Here is a 16201-nt window from a genome sequence, read left to right as displayed (position 1 = left end):
GATAATAAAGATGTACTTACACCTACTTTTAAGCTGAGAAAATAAATAAACAAAAGTAGTGACGTAGAGACTACTCGTTGGGCCATGTAACCTAATAATCAGGCATAACGGGTGTTTTATTGAGGTTATAAGAGATCAGGTGTTGCTTCCCTCTAATGATGAAGTCACAATTCTAAATGAAATTTTTTGTTAAAGGATTTAGGGAAAGAGGGGCTATATCGTGGTCTTCAGTGCATCCCAGACTCCCAGTCTGGACGAGCGTGAAGTGTATCGCCACCGCGCCCCTCTCTTCTAGAGAAGCTGTCTTTGCTGACTTCTCCTCCGTATCTAGTAGCCTTACTTCTAGCTCTAATATCGTCTCCTCCAAAGAGACCAAAGAAGAAGGAAAATAAGATCAAGAAGAAAGGCTCTAAGAAGCAGCTATCGGAGATATCGAAGGCCATTGTACCGGCAAAAAAATCCATAGAAATTGGAGTAGCGTGGACCAGTGCCAACACAAAATTCTAATATGGGAAGCCCATGATAGCGGTAGATGGCCTAAACGAAAAAAGTATGTGTCGATCTATATAATTACTACATACAGGCTTCTAGAGATAGTAATATCATATCCATAATCGTATAGTATAAACAAATACACTTATTAAATAATGATGACAGCTAATTCATTGTGGATTTCAATAACTTATATGACCTCTTTAACTTTGATATTCTAAACATATCATTGTTATGAATCTTTACATTATAAATCCCTTAAATCTGGATATTCATTAATTAATATCACTAAATCTTGAATCTAACTATGTTCTTATCTATAAATACTTGATGAAAAAAATAAAGAATAATAAGGAGTCTATCACATTTCTTGACCTGATACTATTATAATATCAGTCATTCAACTTCATTCTGACTATGCTATGAATCATATGGCCAGAGTAATACAATAATATTCTAAAATAAACAACCGTTGGGTGCGCACAACACCGGTGATCATTAGATTTTACTAGTTATTTTCCTCATATGAAACTTGGTATTCTACTTCGACTTATCAAGACTAGTAGGACCAAAAGATAAACTTAGACAGTGTGATTACAACATTGCAAAAGAACTCCTCGACGCGTAAGTTGCCTAATTTAGTTTACATATTTAACTTTTCTAACATTCAAATACTTCATAATAGATACCTCTTTATGCAGGACTTATGACAAGTATCTTCGAACTCAACTTAACTACAACACGAAAGACAGCCGCAGACTAACATATAAGACCGGATTCACAATAAGTGCTACCTAACAGATTAACAAATACTCTTTATTGTTATTTTTCTACTTTTGATCTAATACTAAATTTTCTATTCAGCAGTGCCACCAACAACCACTGTGTAACGTTTACGGATTATATGTTGCGTGAAACATTCTTCTCACGCTTTGCATATAGGATATCAAAACCCACGATGTAAGTTCAATACGAGATTATTTGTAACTAATTTTACTAATTAGTTTAATTCTATGGTAATATTATATTGGTTATGAGTCAAATTATGTAGAAATTGACTCTCTCTTTTTTTATGACGATGCACTCGTAGAGATTCGATGACGGATCATCGAGTTCATGGTGTTTGAAGTCATTAGCCCACACGGTGAGTTTCACTATATAATCCATAAATTGTGAAGTCTTATATAATATAAGTTGATCGAAACTTTATAACGTTTGTGATTTTATAATGAATTGATTGGAATTCTGTAACCTCTGCGATTCTGTGATGAAGTGAGTTCCTATATAAGTATGTTTGTCGATATGGATTTAGATGTGTTGTTGTTATTTGTAAGGAGAAGACGACTGTCAAATTTTAGCTACGCTCTAGGATGCAGCTAATAAGTAAGACGCATTCAGAAAAACATACACATAAGTGACAAGTAATATCTTTATCTGTCACTTATATGTTCTCTTATAAACTGTATAAAAAGTCATAAGTGATAGGTTAAAAAATTACCTGTTACCTATGATATTATTGGTGATAAATCTTTATCTGTTATTAAAGACTAGTTATCAGTGACGTCTTATAGATAATAGGTGCGAGAAACGTCACTCATAATAATTATTACTGTCGCAGATAACTTTTTTTCATGTAGTGAGATCAAACTTGTTCTAGTCCTTGTATTTTTCCGAACAAGCAACGACGAGCATTCAGAAAAACCGTGAGGTATTTAACGTAAAAATCGCAATTAGAGCTCATCATCACGACACGTTAGGCGTGCCATCTCTCTTGTGTACGTACAGTGCTTTAATTTCGACAAATCTACGACGACTTGTTGGATCAAATCAATGTGTGTTCTTCCATGTCTTTGGATTCCATCCCAGCAAGTGATTGTGTTGATGACCGAAATTAATATAATGCGAATAATTTTAGAGCTGAAAAAATTTAACAAGTTAGAACATCTGATTTTAATATTGGAATTTCGTTTTTGTGAGCACCTGATGGTCTAACATTTAGAAATTTATTCTCACTCGAATTTATATTAGAACACCCAGTTTTTGTCGGAACTTCTGAGTTAATTATTTTAGTTTAAATCGAGAACATCATTCCGGGGTGAATCGGATATTCCGGTATGATCGAAACTTCCGATTAGAAACCGAAACTTTCGGTTCAAGTTGGATCCGAGCTTTTCGAAAAAGATACAGCCGAATTTGAATGAGAGTTTTAATAGATTCCGATTTAAGATGGAGCAAGACCATCCTTTTGTATAAATATAAAGGATCAGAACTGTTGAAGATGACCAACATAGAATCAAATCAATTCAATTTACTTTTATCTATTTTTTTTATCCATTTTACCTAATTCAATTTTCCAATATACTTTACTTCTATTTCTTGATTTCTATAATCAAGGACAAGTTGCCCGTCATCTATGCTCTGACAGATCCTTTACAAATATGGATGATGATAAAGACTCAATGGCGTGGTGCTATGGTGATGTTGCTGCTCGTTGAGCACTCAGACTACAACTTCCGATCCGGAGACCGAAACTTCTAAATTTTAGAAGAAAACTTTAATTTGATTTACGCGTGGATGCCCAGTGTTTGATGTGATATATTTTTACCTCAATAATTAGTTCTGGGCTCCGGAAACTTGCACGGAAAGCCAAGCTAGCCACTGCCGGTCGCGAAATGAGCGAGCGAACGTACAGACTACCATAGAAAAGCCGATTTTTTATTGTTTTAAATAAAAATTACAAATATATGTGCCCATTTTTAAAATCTACATATATAAGCCTCTTATCACCAGCTGGAAGGTTTTAAGAGTATTAAATTGTAATATTTTTTTATTTTTAAACCTGTGTGCTGTTAAAAGTACGACACAGGCAATATGAGTCTATATTTATAATTTTTTAAAATAAATATATATTTGCAATATTTTGATTTAAAAATATAAAAAATCTGAAAAGCCATGCAGGGAATGATGACTGGATTCTTAGTTTTATTCCCGGCTGTTTCTTCTTTTGGCGTGTTTTTTACTTGCTTTTAAGCTGGCTATGAGTGCCCAAAGGTAAGCTAGGCCCCACACGACAGGCACCAAAAGGACAAAGTACCATGCATGCATGCATGCTCACTGGGCTGCTGGATGGGGCCTGGGCGCACCTGGTTTGGCTTGAGATATTCTCACTCAAATGCACTCGCCTCGCCTCGCCTCGCCTCACCTCACCTGGGTCCTGTCCTGTCCTGTCGTCTCGCTCGCAGGCCATCATGTTGCAGGTCATCGCCGTTTCCTTATCTCCATTTTGCCATGCTTTAAGCTTGATTGGCTACAAAGGCAAAGGTTGGTAGGTGAGCATGCATGTTCTCCGTCCTCGATCCATGACTCCATAGGTGGACCTACGTTCCTAGTAGGGTGAGGTAGTGCGGTTTTTATGGTAAGATCTTTACACCGGTCATTATATATCATATTTTCATCCTCAATACTACTTATTCATAACTGAACGATTGACTTTATCACACATATATTTTTAGATTGAATCCACCGCTATATAACTCTATACTAAAAAAATACTTACAAAAAGAGAAGACCTAGATGGCAGCGTGGCCTTTCCTCGAACTCGACAAGATCCACGCACGACGTGTTCCTTCACAGCGCCAGTTCGTCGTCGCCTCACCTGGCCAATTGATACGCACGAATGCTTTGCATGCGCTGTGATCGAGTGGTATCAATATCGGCATGCTGATGCATGCATGCATTCCCTTTTGGTTCTTTTGGAGGCCAACACAAGCAGAGTGCTGCATGCAGCAGGTGCTCCGCGTATGGTAAAAGGTGACCGCGCACGCTTGGCTAGTCGCCAGTAGCCACGCACACAATCCGATCCATCGATGGTGAGTTCGTCACCCGCGCCGGCGTTGCAAAAGCGCAGACACAGTTGCACGCGTGGCACGAGGAAAGGCTGCCAGCGTCGCTTCCTAGAGCATGCAAATGCAAGCGATCGGGGACCAGCACCAAGCACTGCGACAACAAGCAGCGAGGCCAAGGAGTCGTAAAATAAAGAAGCACTAGTCTTGTTGGATTGATACATTGGCGGACACTCTGGATTATATTACATCCATTATCTTTTACTTATCATTTAGCATATCGATACAGTCTTTAACAAGCACAATTATTATTTTGATAACTACCTCTTAATAAAAGTTAATAAAAATTAGATGATATTAAAATATTTTTCATAATAAATTTATTACTATTATTTTTATGTGTCAAATTCTAATAGTTATATATATATATATATATATCAATAATTCAAGTTTTTAAAATTTGACTACACGTATTTTAGTATAATATCTATTTCAGAACAAATATAGTACAAAGAAAGAGAGACTAATCTTTTTTTTTCTCCTCCCTCTCATCTCACTTTTCTTCTCCTTCTTCTTATAAAAAAATACGAAAAATGCAACCCAAAACTCACTTGGATTTTGACTTTTCCCCCAAAAATTATTTTGTTGCAAACCACCTCAAAAAAATTCAAAAAAAATCACTAAAAAATCTTTAAAAAACTAGAGACAATTCTAAGACCTTCTGTGAATTTTTTTTAAAATAATATCCTTTGCATCATATTTTATGGAGAGGAAGTTTGGGGAAAAAAAAGAAAAATATGCAGCTCATTTATTAACTCATGTTATTTAAACTTTTTCATGTCTACCATTATTTTTCCTACACAAATAATTGTTTAAGTGAACTAATAAAAGTGGTTTCACTAATTTTGGGAGTGTTATGGATTAGTTATGAATTAATCTATCTGTAACACATTTACTAAATCCTCAACGTTACAATAACTATTTCAAGATTTCATGTATTTTTATAAAATAGAGGATCATATAAGAAGACTAAAAAAATTAGTTTCATGATTTTTGGATTAGTAAATAATTAACTATGCATTTAACTCGAATTAATAAATGGACTATGCATTTAACTCGAATTAATAAATGGACTATGCATTTAACTCGAATTAATAAATGAGATGCACGTTTTTCTTTTATTTTTCAAACTTACTCTCCATAAAATATGATGCAAATGATATTATTTTTGAAAAAAAATTCACAAAAGGTCTTAGAATTGTCTCTAGTTTTTTTAGAATTTTTTGTGATTTTTTATTATTTTTTTGAATTTTTGGGGTGTTTTTCAATAAAACCAAATTTTTAGGGTTTTTTTAAAAAAACAACTTTTTGAGAGAAAAGTCAAAATCAATTTTAGAGGGTTTTGCATTTTTCTAAAAAATAGATGAGGGGGCTACGTGAGAGAAGCTAGAGGGGTGTGGCAGCTGCCAGCTGGTAGGGGCTCTGAAGATCTGGAATTCTGGATGGATGGATGTGATGACAATACACGAAAGTGAAACAGGCCACCGGAAAACGTACAACACCCGTCCCTTCTTCGGCCTGCACATCTTCGTCGCCGTGTTGTTTTGTTCAGTTCGTCTGTCTCGCAATCGTTACATCCCAACAAAATTAGGTGAGAATACGCTCAAAAACAAATTAGGTGAGAAATGACCGGAGACAATGAAGAATCTTTCGTGGAAACACGGCGCTGTCGCTGCTTGCGAGCTCACTCGTTTGTTCGAGTTTCTCTTCGTGTCCTGCGTAGTTTTCATCGGAGATTTATATACTTTGGAAGATGATCGGCCTCTTCTTCGGCGCAAGATTTTTTTGGATGAATTACTTCATACTAAAACCAAGACACAGAAGATAAACCAAGACACTTGTCAGCAGACCCAATCGGACTTATGAGTTAACTTGGTCACTGACGCACGTGATTACTAAATGTTGATCCAAAGATATACGAGTTGACTTCATTGCTAACATGCATGATTCACTAAAAATTGATCAAAATGTTAACGGACACGTCAAGGTATGTCGGAGGATCTCTTTCTCCATGGTCGAGGGTTAGTTACAGGTGTTGGCTTGGTGATTTACCAAGTGTCACACAGGCCGTTACCCCTGACGCGCCACAACAGACAGGTCTCTTGGTTAGGCCGTAACGCAGAAAGCAGAACGGGATGACCAATCTGCCGCCGAGACGAAACAGATTATCATCACTAAAAAATCGCACATTTTTACATTACTTGTAAAATTACAAGGATATCAATTCCAAGTACTGGCTGAAAAGAAGGGACGCCAAAGTCCATGCTTACAAAACACTAATCTTGACACGAAAAGAAAGGGGAAAATATCAAAACATACCCGGGAAATGGAGTACTTTGGTCTAGCAGGAGTATTAATTCACGCAACTACTTTATGTTTTCTGATCCTTGTATGCAAATATGGTTTATTATTATTTCTTTAAATATACATATGGATAGAACATGCTCACCGACAGCCGACCATAACGTCAAAGTCATAGATAAGAACTTAGTCTTAACTTAACTGGTTAGCAGAGGTAGCTGTATTTTTTACTCACCACAAATTAAACTTTAGTTTTGCTTCTAGTATCTTATTAGGTGTAATTTTTATTCGATTTTCAATCAATATGGTGCAAGTGTGTCCGTGTGGTGGTATGTGATGTGTGAGTATTATGTTAAAAAAAAAGTTGAAGTGACAGATCATATGAAATTGTGTCCTCCATTGCAATTTGCTAAGAAATCCCATTATTATCCCTTGATCCGCGGGGCCCCGGTTAAAATCAGGACGAGATCTTCCATCCCGGCGCCAAATTTTGACCAGAGGCAATCCATCCATTCGCGACGCGCTACCAGATCGGACGGGAGGGCATTTTCGGTAGCGCACGTGTAACCCGGGAATAAATAGAGCCGGAGGGCTGGGGGGCATGGATGGGAATAGACGCACACGCCTTTTTTTTTTTATCGCCTCACACCGCGTTGCCCGGCCCTGCCTGCCTGCCTGCCTCCCCTCTAGTTGGCTCTCGCATCGCCTTCGCGTGGCTTCCTCTTCTTCTTCCTGGCCCGACCCGACCCGACCCGACCCGAACGAGACGGCGGCAGGTCGGCGTCGGAGAGGGGCGCCGGCGGCTTCCGCGTCCCCGGTTTGATGCTCGGGTCCGAGTGAAGGAAGGGCCGGAGAGGAGAGGAGAGGAGCAGGTGATCTGCAAGACAGGAGCATCGCCTCTGTTTTTCCCTGCAGAGGAGGTTCTACTTGCTCATCTTGCTTGCTTCATCGATCATCTGGTGAGTCCAAATTCTTCGTCTCCAATCCTCCGCTGCTTCTTGTTTGTTCGATCCGTTTGCCGGTTTGTTTGTTTCGAGACGGAGGTACGGATACGGCAAGGTCTGGGCCGCCCTTGTTGCTTGGTTTTAAATTTTCCGCTGGTTTTGGTAGGATTCTTTAAAAAAAATATAGTTTTGGTACGATTCGGAAATCCACATATCGTTTTCTCATCGTTTTACGTTTCCTCGATCCCGTCACGACGTAGCATTCATACTTTGTACTATTTGTACAGTTGTAATTTATGTACTTTTGCTAAAAACTGATCATATCTTTTGGAAATTATCTTTTATGAAATTTTTTAATTCTTAACTCATCAAAAACTAGAAAATCTACAGCTAGCTTAGAAACCAGTTTTTTAGCTTATTTTTTTCAACTTTTAAAAAACGGAAACTATAAAAAAATAGAACACATAGGACCTTTGTCCTGTATCAAATCTGGGTCTTGTTTGGCACTTTTTTTTCTCTTTTTTTCCCCTTAGCGTGAGGACCGGTTCGCACCTGAGGTCACGCTGGATTTGTTTGGAAGGGAGACCGATGCTGCTAAGGATTTCCACACGATGACGAGTGTGGCCTTTGTTGGAGTAATTTTTGCTGCTCAAACATGTACTTCGATGGTGGTGCATCAGGGCCTATTTTGACTCTTCAATCGTCACGTGAGGTCCTGCCATTTTGAAATCTGGTGCCTGAGCATTTGGTGTGACTGCCCAACAGTGACCACCAGTAAGGTAGGACCGTAGGAGTAGTCAAAAAAGCCCGTAGGACGTACTGATCTTGAACGCAGTAGTAACACTGCATTTAAACTAATATTTTTTTAATTACGATATTACTGTTAATATTTATCCATTATATTATTAGAGGACATTGTAATCTTTTTTACATCTAATTTCTAAATAATCAGTATTCAGATCAGTCTAAACATTAAACCTATAAATTTATACGATATAATTATGATGTTATTTTTTTATAAAAAAACTCTTATATTATATATATATATATATAATAAATAGTATTCTAACTAATTTATGAATTTTTTCTCAAACTAAACTAGTAGTAACTAAATGCCAATTCATCACGATCAGAGTGAAGTAACCACGTCGTGGAAGACCGTCCTCAAAAGCCCACGACTAATTGGTCCTTCCCTTTCACGTACTGTCATCTACCACGGTCTACGGTACGACACAAATGACCTTTGCCTCCTGTCGTACATTATGCACTGTAGCAGTGTACCGGGTTCGGCCTGCACGACTACTTCGTCTTTGCCGACCTGGGGTCGTTTGGGGGTTTGGGGATGAGGTGGGATGAGATAGAGTGATTCTTGTTTTTTTTGTGTTTGGTTCAGGGGAAGTAGGGATGGGATGATTTTTTTTAAGGAATATTCTCTTAATATACTAGATGAAGATATCTCTCAAAATTGTTGGGATGAAGCCATCCATCTTTGTTAAAGATTAGAATTTGTAAGATTAATGTACTAATTATTGCTAATTAATGAGCTAATTAGAGTATGATTATGGTTAATTAGTATATTTTATTGTTAATTAGTATAACTACGACAAAAGTAACATTAATATATGTTGGTGCATGTTGATTAGTGTATTATTAATAATTATTATTTATAATTAAAAAATATAATTAGCTGATGATTCTCATCCCTATCCGTCCTCGTCCCTCTAATCAAACAAAAAAGAGATTTATCTCATCCAACCAAACAAAAAAGAGAATCATCTCATCCTAAAAACAGGAACGATTCTGTCCCATTTCACTTTGTCTCCCAACCAAACAGACTCCTGAGCGAGCACTCGCTGGAGAGAATTTCTGTTGCGTAACTCCTTTACACAAATCATTTTGTATAACAAATTAACAGTAACCCCAAATATTCTCAGTGATAAATTAGTTTCTGACAGAATGATAAAAAAATTAAATATTTTGTTTTGTGTTCCTCTTGCCATTTGCGAGCAGAGCATTTGTAGAGTATATCTAAATTCTAAATAAGACTATTTGGTAGAGCTTTAGTCACTAAGTACTATGTCAAATAAAATAGTTTAAATTACTATCTTAGTGTAAAATAAAAATAAGATAATTTATTTAAATAGTTTTAGTGCATCTGTAGCTTCAACTACATGAATTTTTAAAACTGAGAATACCTAGGCAAACAGGTCCTAAAAGAAGGAAGCTGACACCTGCAAATTACAGCGACGTAACCAATGTGGAAAAAATCTTCAGGTTTACAATCAGTGATCGCATCGTACCTAGTGCTCGTGCCAAGGTACGTGTACTGGTCGTGCCAAGTTGAGGTACTTGATTAAGGGGGGCAACATTCCTACCACTCCGTGATTTTGCGAGCATTAATCTAACCCCGGTTCTCATTGTTGGCCTCACCTTGGTTTGATTAATCGAAGTTAATTACTGTAGCTCGTTCTGCCGAGATACTAGTGTTTTGCTGTTGCATGTGACCGCTGCCGGTTTTCTGGGGAATAACAGTGCCTGGCTCTAGGGGCATCTTTTTTCGTGCCATTTGGGAATTCTTTATCTCTTCATGTGCATAAGTTTCAGATAGCACCCCTATGCTTTTTGTTAATTCGATGGACTGAGCATGTCAGCTTGTGTACTGTTCTTGTCTTGCTTTACCTTGCCCTTTTTCTTTCTGTCCTTTTTAGTTTCTACCTTGTGCGTTTCACCAAACAAAGCTAGTCCCATGTTTCAAGGGCACAGTACTAGCAGTACTATTTTTTTTTTCTGGTGAAGAGGTACGTTGATGTCTTCACCTGCTGCTACTGCATACCGGTGTTAGTACAACTGCACTAGTCTTGTCGACAGAAAAGATGTTAAGCTGTACCGAGTGGTGGGAATCATTGCAGCTAAAGTAACTGATTAGTGCCACAGCACAGTAGAGTCCAGCAGTGTGCTGTTAACCCCTTATTTTCAATGAGTTGGGAGTAACCATCGGAATGTGTCGCTTGACACGCACATGCCAGCTGCCATTTGCTTGTGTCTGGTGTGGTAGACTCGTGGAGCATGCAACAGACTGCTGCGCCTCATCCCAAAGAAATTAATTAACCACGGGCCCAGCTGAATTATCCTCAGCTTCCGGGTTTTTAACAAGGTTTAGATGCTACTGTTATAAATATATATTTACAAAATCCGTTGAATGTGTGAAATTATAAAAGTATTTTGTAAAACAAAACTACACATTATTTTAAGGTTTTTAAATTAAATATTTTGAAAGTCTTTGTTAGTCAAAGTTTTAAAAGTTTGATCAAAACTTTTTAAAAACATGTATTTATATTTTGAAAGTCATTCGGATATGTATAGAGTTTTATAAAATTTACTTTTAATTGAGAGATATTAGCCCTTGGGGTCGGGGTCACATGATCCCACCATTTGTTTTAGTTCAAAATTCGAATCCGACTTAATTTCTAGGGGCAATTTTTATAGTTTGAAGGAACACCAAGAATGGGCACAACTCTGAAGTCGTGTTACTAACAAAACTCCAAGCCCAACTGTTGACATCAACGGAAAGCGCTAGCTTTATTAGGTTCCTTGCCATGTGTTAACCCTGAAAATCAACGAAGAAAGTAGCCATTTGTTGTGTTTTCTGCATGTGGAGTGGTACTAGATTAGTTTGGAGTAGGTTGCTGAACGCATCGTGTCCATGTCGCCGATCAATTTGCACGCTCGCACGGACACACTCCACCAAATTGCTCCCATGAACCCTGGAATTTTCAGCAAAAGCCACCTGATTTGCATCGGTGTGACCTGCTTGTCAGTGACAGACACATATGTGAGAGAGAGAGAGAGAGAGAGAGAGAGAGAGAGAGAGAGAGAGGCGGTGAAACGGTGAAAAGCAATGATGTGGAGAAACGTTTGAGCGTCATCAAGTGTTTTTACCGTTTCCCGATGGGGCCGAGGCAGTGGTCAAGACTCAAGAGAGATTTATCGCTTGCTTTCCACAAGCACACGCAGCTGATTTCAATGTGCTGGTTTCAAACTTCCCGAGATGTTAAAGGTAGACCCTGTTTTTTTACCTGGTAGATTGGGATCACAGTTCAGTCTTTAGGACCTTTTAATAATCTAGCTTTTTGATTATAACAATAGTAATCTATAATACAACTTTTATAATCTACAAACTACTTTTTATAATCTTGAGTTAAAACAAACATGCCCTTTAAACTTGCCAGAATTTGTCCTTATTAAACATGTTAAACTCGCACTTGTTTTATTCTTTTTCTGTTTACGTTGAGAAGTTTTTTTACCTTTGACTTAGCTAGCAAAATAAGTACTTTCTGTTGTTACAAAGAGCAATAAGACATTCCGCTAATTTGCTAGGTCGTCAATAGATCAGAATGCATGATTTGGACACCGATATCCGCTATCCAGATTTATGATAAATGTGTTCTAAGCATAGGTAGAAGAGAGGGCGCCGAAAATAAGCATTAATTTTCTAGAAACCGTTCGATTGTCCCTACGCCCCCTCCAGATTTTCACAAATTAAACACCCCATCTTCTCCATCCATCGACAGTATTCGCGTAGCCCTGCAGGTCCTCTGACTACTTTACAGTAACCCCCAAATATTCCTGGAAAATTTAATCGCACCCCGCGTTTCCCCAGACTCACAGAGCCAAGGAGCGGACGCCACAAGACGAGAGGAAGCTGGAGAGGAGGAAGCGGAGCCGGCGGTGAGAGCGCAACCCCAATGGAGGCGCAAGTGGCGGCTCCGCACCACCACCAGCAGCAGCAGCAGAAGCCGGCCAACCTGGCGCGCACCTTCACCAAGCTGCTCCGCCGGAAGCGCAAGGACGGCGCGGCTCCGGGCGCGCCGGAGGCTCCGGCGCCGGAGTCCGCGGTTGGAGACGACTACGACGAGGAGCGGATGGAGCCGCCCTCCATGCCGTCGCTGAGCAAGCTCAAGCTTTCGGGGAACCTCGCCGCGGCCTACTCCCTGGACGCCTTCTTCCGCAACGCCGCCGAGAAGAAGGCCGCGGCGGTGGCCGGGGGTCGGCAACCGCCGGAGGTGGCGCTAGATAACGCCGCGGACTCCCTCCTCGCCAATCTGTTCGCAGGTGTGTCGGCGGTGAAGGCGGCGTACGCGCAGCTACAGCTCGCGCAGTTCCCCTACGACGCGGAGGCGATTCAGTCCGCAGACGCCGCCGTGGTCGCAGAGCTTACCAGACTGTCCGACACCAAGCGGAGGTACCTCAGGGACCCCGCCGCCGCGGCCAGGGGAGCGGCGGCGGGCGGCCACACCGCCCTCGCCGCGCACGCCGAGGAGCAGCGCCACCTCCTCAAGACGTACCAGATCACGGCGCGCAAGCTGGAGGCCGAGCTCCGCGCCAAGGACTTCGAGGCGGAGCGCGCCAGGAGCTCCCTCACCGCCGAGCTTCGCGCCGAGCGCGCCCTGGAGGCGAGGCTCCACCCCGGCCGCACCCTCGCGTCGCTCGACGAGCTCCACGTCTCCGGCCTCAACCCAACCCACTTCCTCACCGCGCTGCGGCACACCGTGAAGTCGATCCGGTCCTTCTCCAAGTCGATGCTCAACTCGATGCAGTCCGCCGGGTGGGATCTAGCCGCGGCCGCGGCAGCCGTGCATCCGGGCGTTCACCTGCGCCGCGCCGGCGACACCAAGTTCGTGTTCGAGTCCTACGTCGCGATGAAGATGTTCGCCAACTTCCACCGGCGCGACTTCAATCTCAGCTTCCTTGACGAGCGGGAGTTCTACGACCGGCGGCGGTTTTTCGAGGAGTTCACGGAACTGAAGGCGGCGCCAGCGAGCGCCTTCATGGACGTGAGGAACGCGCGGTGGGGAGGGTTCGGCAAGTTCCTGCGCGCCAAGTACCTGTCGCTGGTGCACGCGAGGATGGAGACGGCCTTCTTTGGGCGGCTGGAGCAGCGCGGCATCGTGAGCGCCGGTCCGGGGTTCCCGGAGAGCTCGTGGTTCGCGGACTTCGCCGAGATGGCCCGCCGCGTGTGGCTGCTGCACTGCCTCTTCTTCGCATTCGACGACGGCGCCGAGGAGGACGGCGCGTCCATCTTCCAGGTGCGCACGGGGGCGCGATTCTCGGAGGTGTACATGGAGAGCGTCAACGACGGGCGCGCCGAGGACGCCGCCGCAACGGCGGAGGATCGTGTTGTCGGGTTCACCGTGGTGCCTGGGTTCAGAGTCGGCCGGACGCTTATCCAATGCCGCGTGTACCTGTCCCGGCCGGTGTGATGGTTGCTGCGACAAAGCACCGTTGTGTTTGCTTCCGGCGTCCGGCGGATGATGTGGGGGGAAGAATGCCCATTTTGGGGCGGCCGTCGAGGTCTCCCGCCGGCAGCCGGCTGGGGTGGTTGTGATGATGATGCAGGGTGGTTATGTATGTAAATCCATCAAGGAATGTAGAATGTAGCGATGTAACCGTAATTTAAATGGCATTTCGAGTTCCAGATGATGCATTGCCAATTTGCCGTTGTTCTTTATTTCCTCGGCTTCAATCCACTGAAATGAGGTTGATTTCAGTCGACGCTCAGTTCGCCGGTGAGATTAGGGAGATTACGGGATGGGATTTAGGGATAAGGCTTGCTGGTGGATTTCTTTGCTCATCGAGCATAAAATGGGATCTGAGGTGGCAGACGAGTCTGGGTCTGGTAGAGACGATGGTCGATGGGCAACATGACGAGGCGGGGCACGGCTAGCCATGGGTGGTAGGGAATGGCTGGTGGGTGGGGGTGTCATGTGTTGATGGGTTAGGGTTAGTGCGATAAAGGTGACGAGGGTGCATCCGGTGGCAGGGATACCATCGGGGACGAAGGCGGGCAGTGGGGGAGCACGATGTTGCATTGTTCCATGGAGAATAGCAGATGAGGGAAAGAAAGAAGTCAAGTTGTGTACCGTTTGATTGCAAATGGACGGCTTAGCGGATATCGATTTTAGTCCATTGAAAATTAATGTGCCCCCATTGTTCTTACTTGAGACACTAAGTTGAAATGTGCATTGATTTATGTATGATGAGTCATTGGTAACATTAGATTTGAGATGATTTTAGTTGGTATGAACTTATTTTTTTTTATCTTGTTTATGACTAATCAAAGTTTGAATTGAAGGAGATTATTTTAGAGTATAGGAAAAATGTCACACCAGAACATGCGAAGTGTGGCTTCTTGACCACACCGGTTGGTCCGGTGGTACGGTAAAGTAAGCACCGGAGCATTTTCAATATCGAAGCAGAAATAAAAGCAAACACATGATAGTCCATCATTTCACTGTAAGCACCGGAGGATATTGACGGACTTTTTCTTGCAGAGAGATTGCATAAAGGTGGTTCGATGGATTTACACACGTCGAATTATCTAGTGATGGGAACGAGATCACTAGAAGCTTCTACCGGATTTTTTTTGCAGAGAGCAAAATTTTCTTGGAACAAATAGTGCTACACTTATCGGATGGTTCGGTGTTCAGATGCAAAACACGCTGGATCATTCGATGTTCATGTTTTCAGTATAATGTATTTCGAACTGGGGATTTGTGATTTTAGTTTTAAACTAACTTGGTTTGAAGTTGGAGAAATATGTTTGTTTGTCTCATGGAGTGCAGGTGATGGATGAAACTTGACGGCCGATGGCGGGATGATCGTTGCCAAGCGAAAGGCTTGGTGCCGGACGATTGAAAGTGTATTTAACCCTTATATGTGGTTTTGGTAATTAATGATAATAATTATGGACTAAAACGTTATTGAGAATTGTTAGTAGTTGTTCCATAGGTGATCTAAGGAGGAGATATATACATAAGCTCTAAGTAAATAGGGAAATTAAAAGTGTATCAAGATAAATGAGCTCTTAGTGATGCTAGGTGATACTTATGAGGAGAAGGAGAAGCTTAATAAGATTAACAATATGCATGAAGGCTAATAAGTTATTTGTGGAGATCAAATAACTTAAGGTATAAAAGTTATTAGTTGAGTTTTATGGACTAACTCATGGTTTCAGAGTGTTCTTAATTTGATCTTGAGTTCATGAATTCATTTGGGATGTGTAGCTCTACTGAATAAGCTTTCTATTGAATCCAAAATCGTTGAAATCGGACTTCGAGATCAAAAGTTATCGTCCTTTTTCAGAGGCCAGCTGTGCTGAACTCTGATACTTTGGGATGTCTGGAGCCTTCAGGTGAGTTTCCGAGCCGAGTGGTATGTTAGACATAAGTGTTTCACCCGGATACTCCGGGTTGACTTGGAGACTCCGGGTTCTGAACCCTCCGAGTTGTACTCCGACCAGGGTTCTCGGTTACGCGTTCTAATGCCAACCTGGAGACTCCGAATTAACCTGGATACTCTAGGTCAGTTAAAAAGGTATGCAATAGCTAGGGGTTAGGGATATATAACCTCTCACCTCTATTCTTTGTGGCTGGTGTAAGGGCACGAAAGAAAATATTCTAGAGTCAAAAGAACTCCTCCCCACTCTATTTTAGTGAGAGATTTGAGAAGAAAAGTGAGTTGGGTTGAGAGATTGAAAGATTAAGTGCAAGTGAGCTAAAATCT

General features: G+C 41.6%; 1 protein-coding gene across 2 annotated transcripts; it reads left to right on the top strand.

Annotated features, from left to right (window-relative positions):
• Positions 1 to 7319: 7319 nt before the first annotated feature.
• On the top strand, positions 7320 to 14116 carry LOC133899003 (protein GRAVITROPIC IN THE LIGHT 1-like). Of its 2 annotated transcripts, none has more exons than XM_062339872.1 (2): positions 7320 to 7654; positions 12300 to 14116. In XM_062339872.1, exon 2 carries the CDS (start codon positions 12385 to 12387, stop codon positions 13897 to 13899), a length of 1515 nt encoding a protein of 504 aa, XP_062195856.1. In that variant the 5' UTR covers positions 7320 to 7654; positions 12300 to 12384; the 3' UTR covers positions 13900 to 14116. The 2 variants fall into 2 exon arrangements, with proteins under 2 accessions (XP_062195856.1, XP_062195865.1); XM_062339881.1 differs by lacking the exon at positions 7320 to 7654 and adding an exon at positions 9686 to 11696.
• Positions 14117 to 16201: the final 2085 nt, after the last annotated feature.

Source organism: Phragmites australis, chromosome 2 (assembly GCF_958298935.1).
Source record: "Phragmites australis chromosome 2, lpPhrAust1.1, whole genome shotgun sequence".
NCBI classification, from domain to species: domain Eukaryota; kingdom Viridiplantae; phylum Streptophyta; class Magnoliopsida; order Poales; family Poaceae; genus Phragmites; species Phragmites australis.
The sequence above is the reverse complement of the archived record's forward strand: the minus strand, read 5'-3'. Positions and strand labels throughout refer to the sequence as shown.

Bases quoted from the DNA above. Each gene is read 5' to 3' on its own strand.
- LOC133899003 (XM_062339872.1), top strand. From the start codon at position 12,385: ATGGAGGCGCAAGTGGCGGCTCCGCACCACCACCAGCAGCAGCAGCAG.